The sequence below is a fragment of the Haematobia irritans genome, chromosome 2 (assembly GCF_050003625.1).
Source record: "Haematobia irritans isolate KBUSLIRL chromosome 2, ASM5000362v1, whole genome shotgun sequence".
Taxonomy (NCBI): Eukaryota; Metazoa; Arthropoda; class Insecta; order Diptera; family Muscidae; genus Haematobia; species Haematobia irritans.
Window position 1 is genome coordinate 90,121,273 of NC_134398.1, and position 16,907 is coordinate 90,138,179.

At 32.2% G+C, this 16,907-nt stretch overlaps 1 protein-coding gene across 1 annotated transcript in view; it reads right to left on the reverse strand.

Moving 5' to 3' along the window:
- Positions 1–2,528: 2,528 nt before the first annotated feature.
- Positions 2,529–16,907, reverse strand: part of LOC142225735 (proton-coupled amino acid transporter-like protein acs) — a 46,670-nt gene continuing 32,291 nt past the window's right edge. The window contains exons 3-5 of the mRNA XM_075295564.1: positions 10,049–10,585; positions 9,823–9,995; positions 2,529–9,695 (exon numbers count right to left, since the gene is read on the reverse strand). Coding sequence (XP_075151679.1) covers positions 9,451–9,695; positions 9,823–9,995; positions 10,049–10,585 — 955 coding nt within the window. The 3' untranslated portion in view covers positions 2,529–9,450. The remainder of the gene's footprint in view (positions 9,696–9,822; positions 9,996–10,048; positions 10,586–16,907) is intronic.

Below are 16,907 nucleotides of genomic sequence, written 5' to 3' on the forward strand. Positions count from 1 at the left end.
GTGAATCCATCGATTGGGGTGTGTTTGGAAGGAACACTTCCCAATGATTGTTTGAATAAAGAAGTCAGGTATGATTCCCAAGAAGACAGAGGGGACTTGGAAGATTCCAATGTAACGGTAGATGATGATCGAAGTTTTACATATATAAGTTCCCAGGAAAACAACGTAAATAACGATAATGCCCCAACGCAACTTGTGGAATCATATACCACACGGAGTGGACGTTCCATCAGACCGCCTCAGCGATATATAGAAATCTAAATTCTGTATTTGAATTAATATAAGATATTTATATACAAATTTTTTAAAAAAAAAGGAAAGCGTGTAATAAGTGGGATTCTAGTATTTTAATAACATCTGGCATGTCTATTAAGTATATTGTATTTTCGTATGGCAACCAAAACTATCATAAAAGGTCATTGTATTCTAAGCGCCGGTAGCATAAACTTGTAATAAGAACAGAACGTTTTATAATAAAGAGTTGTGAACTGTAATCAGCAGTGTACTGTTTTACTAATAAATTTGATACTTAAAACAATCGGTCATAATCTGTTAGTGTAAATGGTTTATTGTCAAGATCTTTATCCATTAACTGAGGTGTTCGACAGGGGTCAAATTTGGGCCCACTGCTCTTCTCTATCTATTCTATCGATCTTCCCCGTCATATATCGTGCTCCAAGGTGCATTTATATGCCGGCGACGTACAAATGTCTTACCGAGCTCGAAAATTGTGTTCGCAGATTGAACCATGATCTGGCGAGAATTCATACCTGGGCGAGTGCTAACGGTATTTTCCTAAACCCTTTAAAATCGAAGTGTCTTATCATAGGTAAGAGGAAGTCGATCCGATCCGATATAATGTTGTATCAGTAACATCAGTATATCGCTTGTAACGTCGGCAAAGACTATTGGGGTTATTTTTAATGATACTCTGACATGGTCGAATCATATTTGCTACGCTATATGACAGAGCTATGCGAAACAACGAACATTCTGGTCGACGCATTCTTATACTCCCTTAAGAATCAGATGTCTTTTTGCTAAGACTTAAATTTTACGGGGCTACTGTACGGTACTGAATTGTTCGCTGTGATTCTGCGAGTCGGAGAAGACTGAATGTTCTTTTTAATAGTATAACGCGCTATATATTTGGTTTGAATCGCCGGGACTCCGTTACACAATACTCACGGACATTATATGGCGTATCTTTTGATGTTTTGATTTCAATCAGGAGCCTTCACTTTCTCCACAAAATCGTCTACTCCAGTGCACCTGAGTATTTATTCGAAAGACTTCGTTTCACTCACTCCAGTAGGGGTAAGTAAATTATACCGTTAATGTAACGCAGCCTTGTTTCCGAATGGTAATTCTTCGTATCGTCCGTTCGCCTTTGGAACGCTCTACCTATAAATATTCAAACTGTTAGTGACACCAAGAAATTTAAGGCGAAATTGTTTAATCACTTCGCTATCACTTGAAAGTTTTTGTCTCATTAATTTTTTATTGAATGTTGTGTGCTTTTTTTTACCAATATAAATGTAATTTTTTTTTTATTTTTCACAGCTAGTTCATTTATTAAATCATTATTCTACCAATTTTAATATTTTTATAATCATGATAGTAAACCTATAGTTTAATTGTTAACTTCTATATCTTGTCACATTTAAATTTCTATAATATTTATTTTTGTTACGATTATTCCAATGTTGGTAAATTTAAATTATCATTAACTTCATTGATATCTTATACAGTCGTACTCAATCAGTTCTGAAGTTTCCTTTGCTTTGTTGTCTTCATCCTTCATCTTCATCTCTGTAGCCTTTTGTCTATAATTATTATTATTTTCCAATTACTTTTTCTTTCTATGTAATTATATAAACATTGGATAATTGTCCTGTACTCTAATTATAAGAATCTACTATTCTTGTTATACAGGGCTTTGAAATAAATAAATAAATCAAATCAATCACCGTGGTAACGGGAACCTTAAAATAATAAATATGACGATAAATCTCCACTTGTGGCAGCACTGACTTTTACAGAACTGTCGGATTGCTATCTTAAATATATATATTATAATTCATTAACTCATATTTTTTTTCATTTCTAAGAAATGCACTGCTGCAACACTAAATCCAAAGACAATATACCTAAGGAAGATGGGAAATTGGCATGCGTCACACCAAATGTTGCATTGACGGTGTTAGTTACATACATATTTGTAATTTTTTTATTTGTTTTTCGTTTTTATTTTTTTAAATGAAAAACTTAATTTTCTTAATGAAACAATGTTAAATTTTAGGCAAAAAAAAAAATACATTTTCCCCTTTATGGAAGTTTATTTCCTGCACTTAATTTCTTTTTATTTGCATTTTAATGCTATGTCAACACTTCTCGTATACGCGTTTGGTTCGATAAACGAAAAATATGGAACTAACACCGTAAATGGCTTAATGTGCTCAGTAGCCAATTTCCCATCTTCCTTAGCTGTATTGTCTTTGACTAAAACACTAAGATAACGACAAATATTTTGAAGTAATTGTAATTTTTATTGTCATATTTAAACATTATATACATATAACTTATAATGAAAGGTATGAATATATTTGTCATACATTGTAGTTTGCGTTTATGTGCATTATTATTGTCAATTGATTAGTTTCATCTCAATCACACATATTTTTGTGTAACATACGTAACTACAACACTATATCGACTGCTATAAATCATCACAATATAATTAAAATATACTTTCCTCCTAAGTATTATGATAAATCGCCTCTTTGGCATCAGTGATATTGGGCCTAAATACAACTTCGATGTCCAATAAAATTAAAGAATTTTGATGTAATTAAAATTTGTTTTAGTGTTTCCAGATTAATTAGATTATAGATTATTAAAGGGGTTTTCATATTTGGACATGTTTAGGGGTAAAAAATATCTTACACATTATAAAGTTTAACAACTGCTTCTGAATTTGTTCCTTTTTTGTTAAAAAAAAAGTTTCTTACTATAAGCAATTATGTTTATTTTTCTACGCGAATTTTCAATTATATATTTTGTAATTCATTTTATTTAAGACATTTATTCATTGAATTATTTTGTTTTATCTGTTTTTTAAACTGATAACCAAATTGTATTATTATATTGATTAGGAAAACCATGTTGTACCTATATACATTACTAAAAACTTGTTGGATGTTTTTAAAAAATTTAGAACATTTTACGGGTTTTTCCTTAATATTTAGGGGAAGGTTCGAAAATCACATGGCAACACTGAAGTACATCCCAACGAATTTGTTAGTAGACACAGCATAACAATCTGCTAAAACACCAGTCTTCTTAAAACGGGAAAGCAGTCTATTTAACTTGATTACCCATAAACATGTTTTATTTTAAGATGGGTACTATGTTCGGTTTTCGAGTTAAAAAACCACTTTATTTTCACGATTGCTTTGTCTTAAATAATCAAAATTATAAATGAAAACAAACATATTCCTGTAAAGTCTTGCCAAAATCTAGAGGAACAGTATATTGAGCTATTTTAATAAAGTAACCGCGAAAATTTCAACGCGAAAAGCGAACATAGTATTTACCTTTAGCTGAAACAGCCAATAGTTAAACTGAGGACTATCGTTTATATATAAACAACTTTTTGGTTCTAGAAAATAAATTGTGTAAAATTTAAGAACCTACAAGTTTAACGAATTGTTGTCTGCTAAACTATAAAATACAGAAATATAAAAGACTGCTTTTTTATCAGACCAAACATGACCATGCCTGTTTTTGTGTTTTTAGTTTTAAATTTCACTTGTGAGAAACGAACATGGATTCCTGCTAATAACATCGTTCATACCATTTATCATACACAGAAGTACACGAATATAATCCTGTGTCGGATCTACTCAGAATTCGATACCCCATATTTAACAATGTCAATAAATTAAGTATTATCGAGTATAATTACAACAAATCAAATAAAACATTATCTAACTGTACACAGAATGTTTCAGGCGTATTTGTTTAAGTTTGGCGAAATTTTTTAATTTACAAAAAATATTCTCTCATCACGCGACAATAAAGTGGTTATATTTAGGCAACTTTATTACAAATTATGTATTACATTTAATTAATAAACATTTGGAATGGTAATCGGGCAAATAACTAATTTTTCTAAAATAAAAGTTAGGTATGGAGAGAAAAAATACTTAACTAATTAGTTAATTTCTAAGAACATGTTAGCGCAAATGTTTTAATCCTCTAATACGTTGTAATGAAGACTACATTTAGGCGGTCTTCATTACAAATGAAATATTTTAGTGAAACCCGCAACAAGGCAAAAGAGACTATATAACATATACTGGATTTATAGTATCGAGTTTTTGTTTTGTTTTTGATACAATAAGGAAAGAGTTTTTGTTTGATTGTTTTTATAAAAATTTATAACGTTTGTCCAGTTTTATAAAGTTGCAAATTCACAAGAAAGCGTTTTTTTAATAGAAACGATTTTATATTTAATTTCCACAAACTCCATTATGTTTCTTTTAGAATTCTGGAGGCTAATCACGGCATTCGATATCGAATTCATAATCGTATCCAAAAAATTGTTGATACGATTAAAAATTTGGATCACGGCATTCGATCGAAATTTGATGCAATTTCTCTAGCATTGCCATCAGCAAAAAACGAGGCAGAACAAAATGAAATGACAAAATTAAGTTAGCGGCACAAAATAGAATGTAGAAAAATACATGTTTTTGAAGATTTCAAAGTAAATTGTATTAAATTATATCTTATGGACCCATATATCTTTTTACATTCCTCCGAATTGCTTCCCAATTGGAGGATGAGATGAATATAAAATAATTCGGCGACAAATAAGGAATAAAAGTGCACATTGTTATTGGTGTAAATACATGGATTTGAAATGGTGTGCACTGTTAGAAAGTCAACTTTTGCAGGCTCAATGGACGATATCGGCTGACGAAAGAGGCGTTAAAATGGAAAATAATTTTTGGTGCCATGTCAACGTCAATTCTATCGCTTTACAATTGTCCGCCGTCTTAAAACTTTTTGCCAGTGGAAGCCTTCAGTGAATCTATTCTTACAAGGTGGTCCAGAAGTGGATATCAATCTAACATGTGCACTTTATATATGGTTCTTTGCCAAGCTAGGATGCTCGCTCCCGAACTCGACTAAGACCAATTTTTGTTTAACTTTTATTGGAGTTGCATTAGTCCTAAATATTCAAAATATGTTCATTATATGTAAATTTACTACAAATTAGCAATAATTCGAACTAAAACTAATATATTTACTATTCCTATATGGCGAAAACAAGTGAAAATTTTTTTGTGATTGCAATTTACCAATCGAAAAAATTGTCGATCAAAAAAACTCGATATCGACTCCCATGATCCGAAAAATTTAGATCTCGATCACAAGTTCTCGATATCGAATGCCGTGATTAGCCCCCTGTTTTGTTTTAAAAATATTCCATCTATTTTCATATTTCTTCAATCTAAAAAAGGAGTTCTGGAGTCGTAAGTATTAGGTATAAGCACAAAAATGTAGTTTCATTGAATTTTATATGTTGTTATTCGATTTTTCCAATACTTTCAACATAATAATACTATTGAATCTCAATGGTCAATAGAAATTTCAAACATAAAAACATCAGCGTTGGTGTATTCGTTAATTGTTTTTAACATTTATGCACTTATGAACGGCTTTGGGTTTTAACAGCGTTTGGACTACACCCAAAGAAATTTGTTAGTAGGGACAGCAGAAAAGTCTGCTAAAGCAGCAGAAAGTCTGCTGAAAAAGGGACAGCAGTCACTTTTTGCTGAAAGCAAACATTTCCTGCTATTTTTTAAGCTCGATTACACTAAAACATGTTTTATTTTGGCTAAAACAAATGAACATGTCAGCTTAGGAGCTATCCTAACATAATTAAAACAATATTTTATGAATGTCTATAGTATTTGACCAAAAATCTGAACATTTATTGTGTTGAGTTGAGACAAACAAAATGTTCGCTGATCGTATTTAGGAGCTTGTAAGTATATTACAGTGCAAAAACATACCAAAAACTACTTTTGGTTCTTAAATATGCTTTGGAGAAAAATTTATAACCTAAAAATTTTATAAGTTGTTGTTCATTAGGTCCTGAAGTACAAAACTATAACAGCAGACGTCGACTGCTGTTTTCAGCAGACTTTTCTCTATGAGTGTACTTATTCCAATTAGAATTACTATAACTATATCCTAATATTTCGGAACATTTAGAATTTTTATATAACATTTTTATATAACAACTTATTTTAATTGCTTAGACCTAAACCTATTCATGCCCCAAAACTACTATGGAATGGAAAATTGCAACACTAGAGGCGTATGTATTCAAAAAGTACAGGGGCCAACGATAGTCACCACATGCAACTAAAAATAAGAATTATTACAGGAATTTTTATATCCTTTTATTACTATCACTTGATTTTGTAATTTTAAATGAATATATTCAACTATAACAAAATTATAGAGAAAACCCGTTTAGTCTACTACTGAATTGTTATCACTTTTGTTAATAGCAAACGCTGTCTGCTGTTTTTCAGCAAACAAAATGCTGCTGTTTTAGCAGTTTTTTTTTTTGCTAAAACAGCAAACAATCTGTTATTTTGGAACAGCAAACATACTGCAGGAAAGTCAGTTGTTTGCTGAAATTTTCTGCTGATCCGAATAAAATTATAAATTCACTACGGTCAAATGGACAATAATAAAATGGTACACATTATATAACATGAAAAATTAAAAACAATTCGAATTTTTTATTATGTAATAACATTTGTGAACAAACTATCCTTTTTAGTAATTTACATTTTTTTAAAGTTAAAGTATTAAATGGTTTACGGGTTTCATTTCAACATATCGTTAAAAAACGACAAATTGTTTTGCTGGGACAACAAACATTTGTAGTTGTCATAGCAGTAAAAATGTTAGCTATTTCAAGTAACGCAGTTTGCTACTTTAGCAGCGATGTTTGTCAAAAACTTTTAGCAAACACGTTTGCTAATTCAGCAGCATTTGTTTGCTATTTTAGCTGTAAAAATGTTTGCTGTTTCAACTAACGAATGTTTGCTGAAACAACTATATGCTACTGCTGTTCCTTTTTCAGCAAACAAAAACTCCTGTATTAGCAAACATTTTTGCTATTATGAGTAACAAAATTTTTTGGGTGTATATTTTAAAAATCCATATTCTTCAACAACATAATTATTAACTTAACATAAAATTGATTTAGGGTACCACAATATATGTATTTTAGTTATATAGGATTTCCCTTCAGTAGTGAGTAGAGTAGTGAGATTCTGCCTAAAGTTTTGTGGTAAATTTTAGATTTTATTGTTTAAAGTATATTTCAAATCTCCTGTGTCCGAGTGAAAGAAGTGGTAACACTGGAATTAGAATCACCCAAAAGCTTTAACATACATAAAATGCATGTTCCACAATGCGCCTAATAATATTAACATTGTATTTTTAATGAAAATTTGTTAACGGGACCCAAATATTATGCTATAATCACCATTTCGTTAAACCCGTATTCATTATAAACGTTGTCATTTATGTAGAGAATTTAATACATCAACATTTGGACTGAAAATAAGTTCGTTAAAGCCTGTTTTCGCAATAATCTTGTTCGACTGTATATATAAAGTCTATTTGCGTACTTTTCCAGTAAAAATTATCCAGCCAAACTTGCAAGATAGTAAAAATGGATTTTACTCTATTTGATAAAATTAGAAAAAATTTCCGCGAATGCCATCAATTACTAATTTTTCATGAACCATTTTACAGGTTTCAAATCAATTATAACAACATATTCATATTTTTTAACACATTTGTTGTTTAAACTGTTAAATATACTGCACGTATGATTTATTTATGACTAAAAACATCTGGGGGCTAATCACGGCATTCGATATCGAGAACTTTTGATCGAAATCTAAATTTTTCGGATCACGGGAGTCGATATCGAGTTTTTTAGATCGACAATTTTTTTCGATTGGTAAATTGCAACCGTAAAATATTTTTTTATTTGTTTTTTAAATTGTTTTAGTTCGAATTGTTGCTAATTTGTAGTAAATTTACATATAATGAACATATTTTGAATATTTAGGACTAATGCAACTCCAATAAAAGTTAAACAAAAACAAAGAACCATATATAAAGTGCACATGCTAGATCGATATCTAAGAGATTGTGATCAACCAATTACCGGCCAGTCCGTGACAACATAACGCTTCTGGACCACCTTGTAAGAATAATGAATGATGAATGCTTCCACTGGCAAAAAGTTTTAATACGGCAGACAATTGTAAAGCGATAGAATTGACGTTGACATGCCACCAAAAATTATTTTCCATTTGAACGCCTCCTTCGTCAGCCGAAATTGTCCATTAAGCCTCTTTCTAACAGTGCACACCATGTACTTACACCAATAACAATATGCACTTTTATTCCTTATTTGTTGCCGAATTATTTTATATTCATCTCATCCTCCAATTAGGAAGGAATTCGGAGGAATGTAAAAATATATATGGTTATGGACCCATATATAATATGATATAATGCAATTCAATTTACTTTTTACTTTGAAGTCTTCAAAAACATGTGTTTTTTTACATTCTATTTTGTGCCGCTAACTTAATTTTGTCATTTCATTTTGTTCTGCTTCGTTTTTTGCTGTTGGCAATGCTAGAGAAATTGCATCAAATTTCGATCGAATGCCGTGATCCAAACTTTTAATCGTATCGACAATTTTTCGATAAGATTATGAATTCGATATCGAATGCCGTGATTAACCCCCTGGTATGTGATAACTCTTGCAAGTTTTTACTGGGAAAAATCTCCAACAAAAAAACTTTTCTATTTCTAAAATGATTGAATCTCTCTCTGGCCCTCTTTTGATGGCTTTGCGAAGTAAACGAACAACTTCCAGTAAAAATTTGTGATATCTACAAAAAATTATAGGATATTCGAACGGAGCTATAGTTATGTGTTTTTTATCACTAATTAAACTATATTCAATTAGCGTCTATTTTGCACCACAGATTTTATGCAATGTTTATAACACCAATGCATTACAAAGCTTTCAAAATTCATACATACAAGCAGTACGTTGTAAGCACATTTGACTATTTTAGTACATTAAAAATTTTACGTGTACATTTTCGTTAAACTAAAATTGTAATAATTATAATAGACACATATCACTATTAATTGCAGAATTATTTTTATGGGCGTAGTGTTTATACTCTATTGACAGTCAGTATTAACATTTTTGTAAATACACACACACATAAAGATAATGAAAAATGCTTATCATACAACTATATTAATAAATATTCCTTTGTCTGATCAAAAACGCAAAATTAATTTTGGTGTGTATTTTTAGTTAGCATTAGGATTTAAAATCTGAGCAATACTTGCATATGTTCCGAAGAAAAATCCGCATAAACCAAAAATTAATATACCAATGTCTTTCAACAGGATCCATTTGTAGCGTCCAAACCCAATTGGCCAAAATGTTATTATTTCTAAAAGTGGGGGAGCAATGAGAGCTAAGGTAGAACTACTAACTGCACCAACCAGCGATATTATAGGACCAAGATTTGGAATACATGCAGCAAGAATAACTGGAAAATAAACAAGATTTAATTAATCATAAAATAAATAAACAGACATTGCTATAATAAATGTCCATTTCCAATACAGTTGTATAATTTGAAGCAAAGTCGGTGATAGTCCATTAGTAGTACTTACATGTGAAAGTTACTAGTCCAGCACGTGTTGTTGTAGCCGCAAGTTCCTTTGCTCTGGTCGTTTCAAAATAGCCTTTAACAATAGGCTCAACCACATTCACAGGTACATAAAATTGCAGTGAATACGACAGAAATATTGCAATCGCCATAGCAATTCGAACCATTTGTGATAATCTATGAAGTCAAGAGAATTATTTTTTTTAGCTTAATGAAAGTGTAATTCATACATATCATCCTGTGGCAAATTCAATGTTATGCTGCCTTTAACACCGTCTCCATACTTCAAATATCCAAAAAATCCAACTGACGTATATAAGCATGCTACAATTACCATGCCAGTATTGAGTACACCAGTAAAGCCTCCAAAATCTTCTGGGGTTTTCATATTATTTTCTAGCGGTAGCACAACCCCTATACCCTCGAATGCATATATAGCTGTTCCGAAATACAATGGAAGTGTGGACCAGGAAGCTAAAGGTTTGACAGTATCCGTGCTGGGTAAATTTTGTAGCATGTAAAAGAATGAAATAGCTAATCCAGTCACAGTTAAAATAGCCGCAAACAATGAAACAGGAGTTAAGTATTTAAGATTCTTAACTAAATTTAATAGAATCATTGGTATTAACAATAACATTAAATAAATTCGAACATCCAGTTTAATAAAATAGTGATCTATAACTTCTTTTATATTGAGGGCAACAAATAGAAAGTAAACGCAACAGAAGCCAATTTGAGTTATAAAGAGGAATGTTGTTATCATTTTCCTGGAAATATAAAAAAGAAATATTAATAAAATTTAGTAAATGTCATCGCACAACAGTAAGTTCGAAAAAGGACCAATCGAGGATGAAATTAATTGAAAATGGGTCTCAACTAAATAAATAAGACCCAAGGCTGTTTGTAGGTGAACTACGTGAATAAGGCCAAAACTCCTTAAATACCCAGATTCCCACTACCTATCTTAAATATTTCGCAACACCCAATAAATAACTATTACAAAGTGCGAACATTTTTATTTATTATTATTATACCCTGCGCCACACTGTGGAACAGGGTATTATAAGTTAGTGCATATGCTTGCAACACCCAGAAGGAGACGAGATAGACACATGGTGTCATTGGCAAAAATGCTCATGGCGGGCTCCTGAGTCGATATAGCCATGTCCACCTGTCCGTGAACACATTTTTGTAATCAAAGTCTAGATCGCAGTTTTAGTCCAATCGACTTCAAATTTGGCACAAGTATGTATTTTGCCTCAGAATAGAACCCTATTTTGGAAGAAATCGGATCAGATTTAGATATAGCTCCCATATATATTTCGCCCGATATGGACTTATATGGCCCCAGAAGCCAGAGTTTTACCCTAATTTGCTTAAAATTTTGCACAAGAAGAACAATTAATACTATAGTCAAGTGTGCAAAATTTTATTGAAATCGGTTCAGATTTAGATATAGCTTCCATATATATTGTTCGCCCGATTTACACTCATATGACCACAGTAGCCAATCCTTTACTCCGATTTAATTGAAATTTTGCACAGGGAGTAGAATTAGCATTGAAGCTATGCGTGCCAAATTTGGTTGAAATCGGTTCAGATTTAGATATAGCTCCCATATATAGCTTTCGCCCGATTTACACTCATATGACCACAGAGGCCAATTTTTTGCTCCGATTTAGTTGAAATTTTGCACAAGGAGTAACATTTGCCCCTGCAAATGTTACTAAGCAAGCGTACTTTGCGCTTGTTGAATCCCAATTACGTCATGGTATAACAGCATTCGGAATGTGGTACATATTGCAAAATCTTACAACAAACGCGAAATAGAATTATAAGGATTTTAATGAAGAACAAACACAACCAAGGTGAAAGCGTACAACAAGGAATCAGTATTCAGAGCTCTGCCAAACAAAACAACTTTCTGAATTTGAAAAACCTATACAATTTTGAACGAATTTCGTGAAGACAAATTACTGAAATCTATACAACGTTCATATAATTGCAGAAGAGGGTAAATTTAGAAACAATTACGGAAAGAATTCCCTAAACATACTAATGCGAAGAATCTGCAATTGAATACCAGTAGATATTGTGGAGATACGGAACGTTTTCAGAAGGAAAAAGAAAATAAAAGAGCACTTAATATCAATGCAATGGTGGTGGGTATAAATATGGGAAACATTTAAATCTGAAGCAATTTTAAGGAAACTTCGCAAAAGTTTATTTATGATATATATATATATATATATATATATATATATATATATATATATATATATATATATATATATATATATATATATATATATATATATATATATATATATATATATATATATATATATATATATATATATATATATATATATATATATATATATATATATATATATATATATATATATATATATATATATATATATATATATATATATATATATATATATATATATATATATATATATATATATATATATATATATATATATATATATATATATATATATATATATATATATATATATATATATATATATATATATATATATATATATATATATATATATATATATATATATATATATATATATATATATATATATATATATATATATATATATATATATGTATGTGAGATGCATACTTTGGCGACAGTAAAAATTTTAATTTGTCTCTGATTTTACAATAGTTCAAAATAGTTTTGTTTGCCACGGAAAATCAGTTCTATTTCTTGGCATACATTTTTCTTGTTCTGATTTTTTATAGATTTCATTAAATTTGGTTAAGTTCAAATGCCGTTTTCTTAGCTTTTGTTAAATCATATAATCATTTTTAAATGTTTGGTTAAGTTCAAATGCCGTTTTCTTAGCTTTTGTTAAATCATATAATCATTTTTAAATGTAATCCCTCCGTTAGGATTTGTCTACACCTTCTCTGCCTTTCGGTACGAAAATAGGGACATTTTCTAACGTCAAATGCCATCATCAACCCCCGCCTTTCGGCATCCAAGCTTTTTAACATTCTTACTTTGGGACTTTCTCGCTTTGGTATTTCTTCTACGAAGGTAAATATTGTTTGACGGGCAATAATTAATTCAATAAAGCCCAATATTTTGGTTCAAATTCTAAACCAGTTCCTTTTTATTTCTTCTACTTTTATGCCACGCATTCATTGGTCCATTCGAGCCGAATAATTATTGGAAAGTATTAATTCGGTGTTTTTTATTTCTTCTTCGAAGGCAAAGGCTACGCCACCAACAACAACAAACGATTGACGATCACCATCCTCTACGAGGCATTTTCAATTTATTACACAAATATTTTTATTATCAACAACCAAGGTATGTACTTTCAGTGATAATTAAAAAGTGAGCATATCCTTCGGTGTAAATATAAATAAAAACAGAAATAAACATTCGCTTACGGTCGCTTTACAACTCGTATTTTATATCGGTTGTACATTAAATCTCTACGAGAAAAAATCAAATTATCCGTCGGTCTTTAATACCCAGTTATACTCCTATAAAAGTGTTGAAAAGTGCTTGTAATTCTGATTTGTTTTCATCCAAATATTCTACGTCAAAGTTGAATTCAATTTCGCTGTATTTCTCCATTTCATTACATTCATATTGTGTGTTTTTCTTTTGGTTTTTTGATCTTCGATCTGCATAGAAATAACAAAAACAATTGCATTGGTTGTAAGCATTGATTTGCCTATAGGCATCAATAGTAAAGTGTTATACAGTTGCCGTTCAACTTGCTATACACACGTACGCACACAGGTGTTACATCCAGCATACGTTCGAACGTTGGTTTATTGGCGTTGGTCGCTTACACACGAAATTATTAAAATAATTTTTTTGCGAGTTCAGTTGGAAAAAGTATTTATTGTTGATTCCTTCGGATATCGGCCCTTGACTACTATCGTTCGTGTTACGTGATAGTGTACCCTACAGTCGGTCGATAAAGACAATAAAATAACACAATTTGATATATATTATATTATTTTGATATTGACATATTTGAGTTTCCACGAAACTTTTTGATTTTTATATTATTGTTGTTGTTGGACCTTACCGTTTGGTAGCGTGCACCTTACAGTCCGTGCACCCTACAATCGGTCAAGTTGACATTTTACAATTTAAAGTTCACGACTTTTTATTGTTTTGTAATTTTTCCATTTGGCAAGTGATATTCACGATACACTTGCACAAATTTTGTGTATCTACGTACACTGGGAGAAATTTTGGATAATATATACACTGAGAGAAACTCTCTCGTAATACATAAAGTTTTCAATTTTTTCGATAATTCGCCACGCTAAAATCATTCTTTGTATTCTACGATACACTGAAAATAATTTTTGTATTCACGATACACTTGGAAAAATTTTTTGGTACACAGGGTACACTGGAAAAATATTGTAATATTTTCCAAATAAAGATTTTGCATATATTTCGCCACGCGAAAAAGGGTTTCTTGTATTTACGATACACTTGAAGAAACTTCACGCGTTTTCATACACTTAGAGAAATTTTTCGCCAATTTTTACAAAAAGTTAAGATACTTATAATTTACCTTACGGAGCTAATTTTAGCTGGTATTTCCAATACACTGTAAGGAAATTGGTGTACCGACGATACACTGTAAAAAATTGGTTGACTCCGTACCCTGTGAGAAATTTTCTGATCTCATTTTTTGTGTTTTGTGGTAATTACGTCACCTTGTTCACATTTCTGGTACTTTCGGTACACTGCGGAAAATATTGTGTGTTGACGATACACATTTCGCATACACTGGAAAAAAACTGAATTTTCATTTGTTCGACGACAAATCGAAGTAGCGTTTGGATCGATTTATACTCTTTTCGAGAGTTTTGGACATCACGTGTCAATTTTTTCGCCCTTTAAGTTTGACAGTACTTTGTCATAATGACTACTACACCACTAACTGCTTTCACAAGAGCAACTAACGCAGTAGTCCGATTTGAAACGAAGTTTCACAGTTTGCGAGACGATGATCTAACCGCCTATAGACTAGAATGTTATGGTTCCGAGGCTAAGTCGTTGTGGGAAAAAGTTAATAGCTTATTCGACGAATGTCTTGACTTTGTGCACACAGAGCAACGTCATCGAGGCAGTCGCCGCTGCTGACAGCAAATATGATGTGGCTTATTATTGTTATCTGAACGTTATGGAATCAATTCAACGTAAATTGGATGCACTACGTGCACCATATAAGCATTCTGCTTAATCGCCTCGGTTGGAGGACCAAACATCACTTTTGAATGTTTCTCATAGGTCCGCCTTCAGAGGTTGCCGAAATGTACTGTTACACTTTGGGAACAGAGTATTAAGGACAAGTCTGCTTTGTCAGATTTGGACTTCTTTCTCACGGAAAGAATCCAGACATTGACATGTCTTCGCGATATCCGCGGCATTGACGCCAGGCCTCCATATCTGCTCCGGTCGTTTCCGCACCGCTTATACGAAATACCGAGGTGGTATCGTTGGATGCCCATCAGCCTTCTACGTCGACTGGCATTGTGTCAGGAACGTCGAGTAGACAGGTATTCCATACTTCACGTACTGGAAATGTATTATTAGGGACTGCAATGGTGAATATCGTTCAACAGGGTATCACGTATCCTGCTAGGGCCTTAATAGATCCCGCTTCGGAATCATACTTTATTACGGAAGGATTGCGGAACCGACTTGGACTGAGTACGTCTTCGACTTCGGCCACAATTTCTGGTGTGAATCAAAGTGTTTCGATCACGTCGAGAGAACTTTGTTCACTTTGCATTGGTACCCCACTAGATGAGTCGCTCCTACTGGAGACTACAGCGTATGTTCTTCCGAACATTTCCGGCAACCTGCCATCTTTTTCTCTAGATCGTGACATTGTGTCTAGTATGCTAAATCTACGTTTGGCCGACCCCAATTTATTTGTTTGTCGTCCTGTTGACCTTCTATTTTTTTATTTATTTGAATGAAATGTCAGGCTGGTACAACAAGAATTTATTCTTATAAATGACAGTACCAACTTTATAACGATATTAAGTTTTAGACATTTTTTAACAAGTTTATAAACATTTTTTAACAAGACGGATTAACTTATGCATAAAACTTATAAATTTCTCTCTTGAAGTGACTGGCATTGCTTAATATTTGTAGTTCAGGGGGTAAAGAGTTCCAAAGACGAATGGTAAAAATGAAGAATTGTCGCTCCGATACTAGAGATTTGAAGCGTGGTAAGATTAATTTCTTTCCTCGATTTGACCTAGAAAAACGTAAGCGGGTGAAGAGGTATTGCGGCACTTTCGTGTAAATAATCTTATGAAGCATTGTCAGGCATTGGGCTTTAAGCAAGTTATCGAAGGATATATTGAATATTTGGTAAGAAAACGCTGATATACTATCGCGACGGTTTTTATTGTAAACATATCTGGCGATATTGTTATATGCAACATTAAGTTTTGAGCGGTCATTGAAATCGCAGTTTGCAAATACTTCACATCCGTACATTAAAGCCGGGGCCAAGTATGCTATTGGGCGCGGATCTTTATCCGAAAATTTTATTGCACGGCACTCGGACGAATATTTTGGAATCGCTACTAGCGCAAAACACAGTCTTCGGCTGGGTTGTCGCGGGTCCTATCCCTTCCTCGAATATTTCTGTCTACACGACTTCTGTGGACCTCTCCAAGGAAAATAGTCTTGACGAGACACTTCTCCGCACTTTGGGAACTAGAAGAGTTTCCCCGACGTCCTCTCTTATCTGATTCAGATAAGTTTTGCGAGGAAAATTATAAAACGATAACCCGACGGTATTCTGAGTGAAGATACTCTTCCTCTTGAATCTTATTTCTTCGGACAAATCGGAAATCAAGGACGAGTTGCCTGACACAATTTCTTCGAAATTAGGCATCCCTCTTGTGAAAACCATGAATTAAGACGATTCACCACGACTTTGTGCGGGGGTATATTCAGTTATACCATATGAGGCCAGTTTAGGTTACGCCTACAAATGAAAATTTGTTATCTGCCTTATCGCCGGTCATCCAACGATAAAAAGACAATTTGAC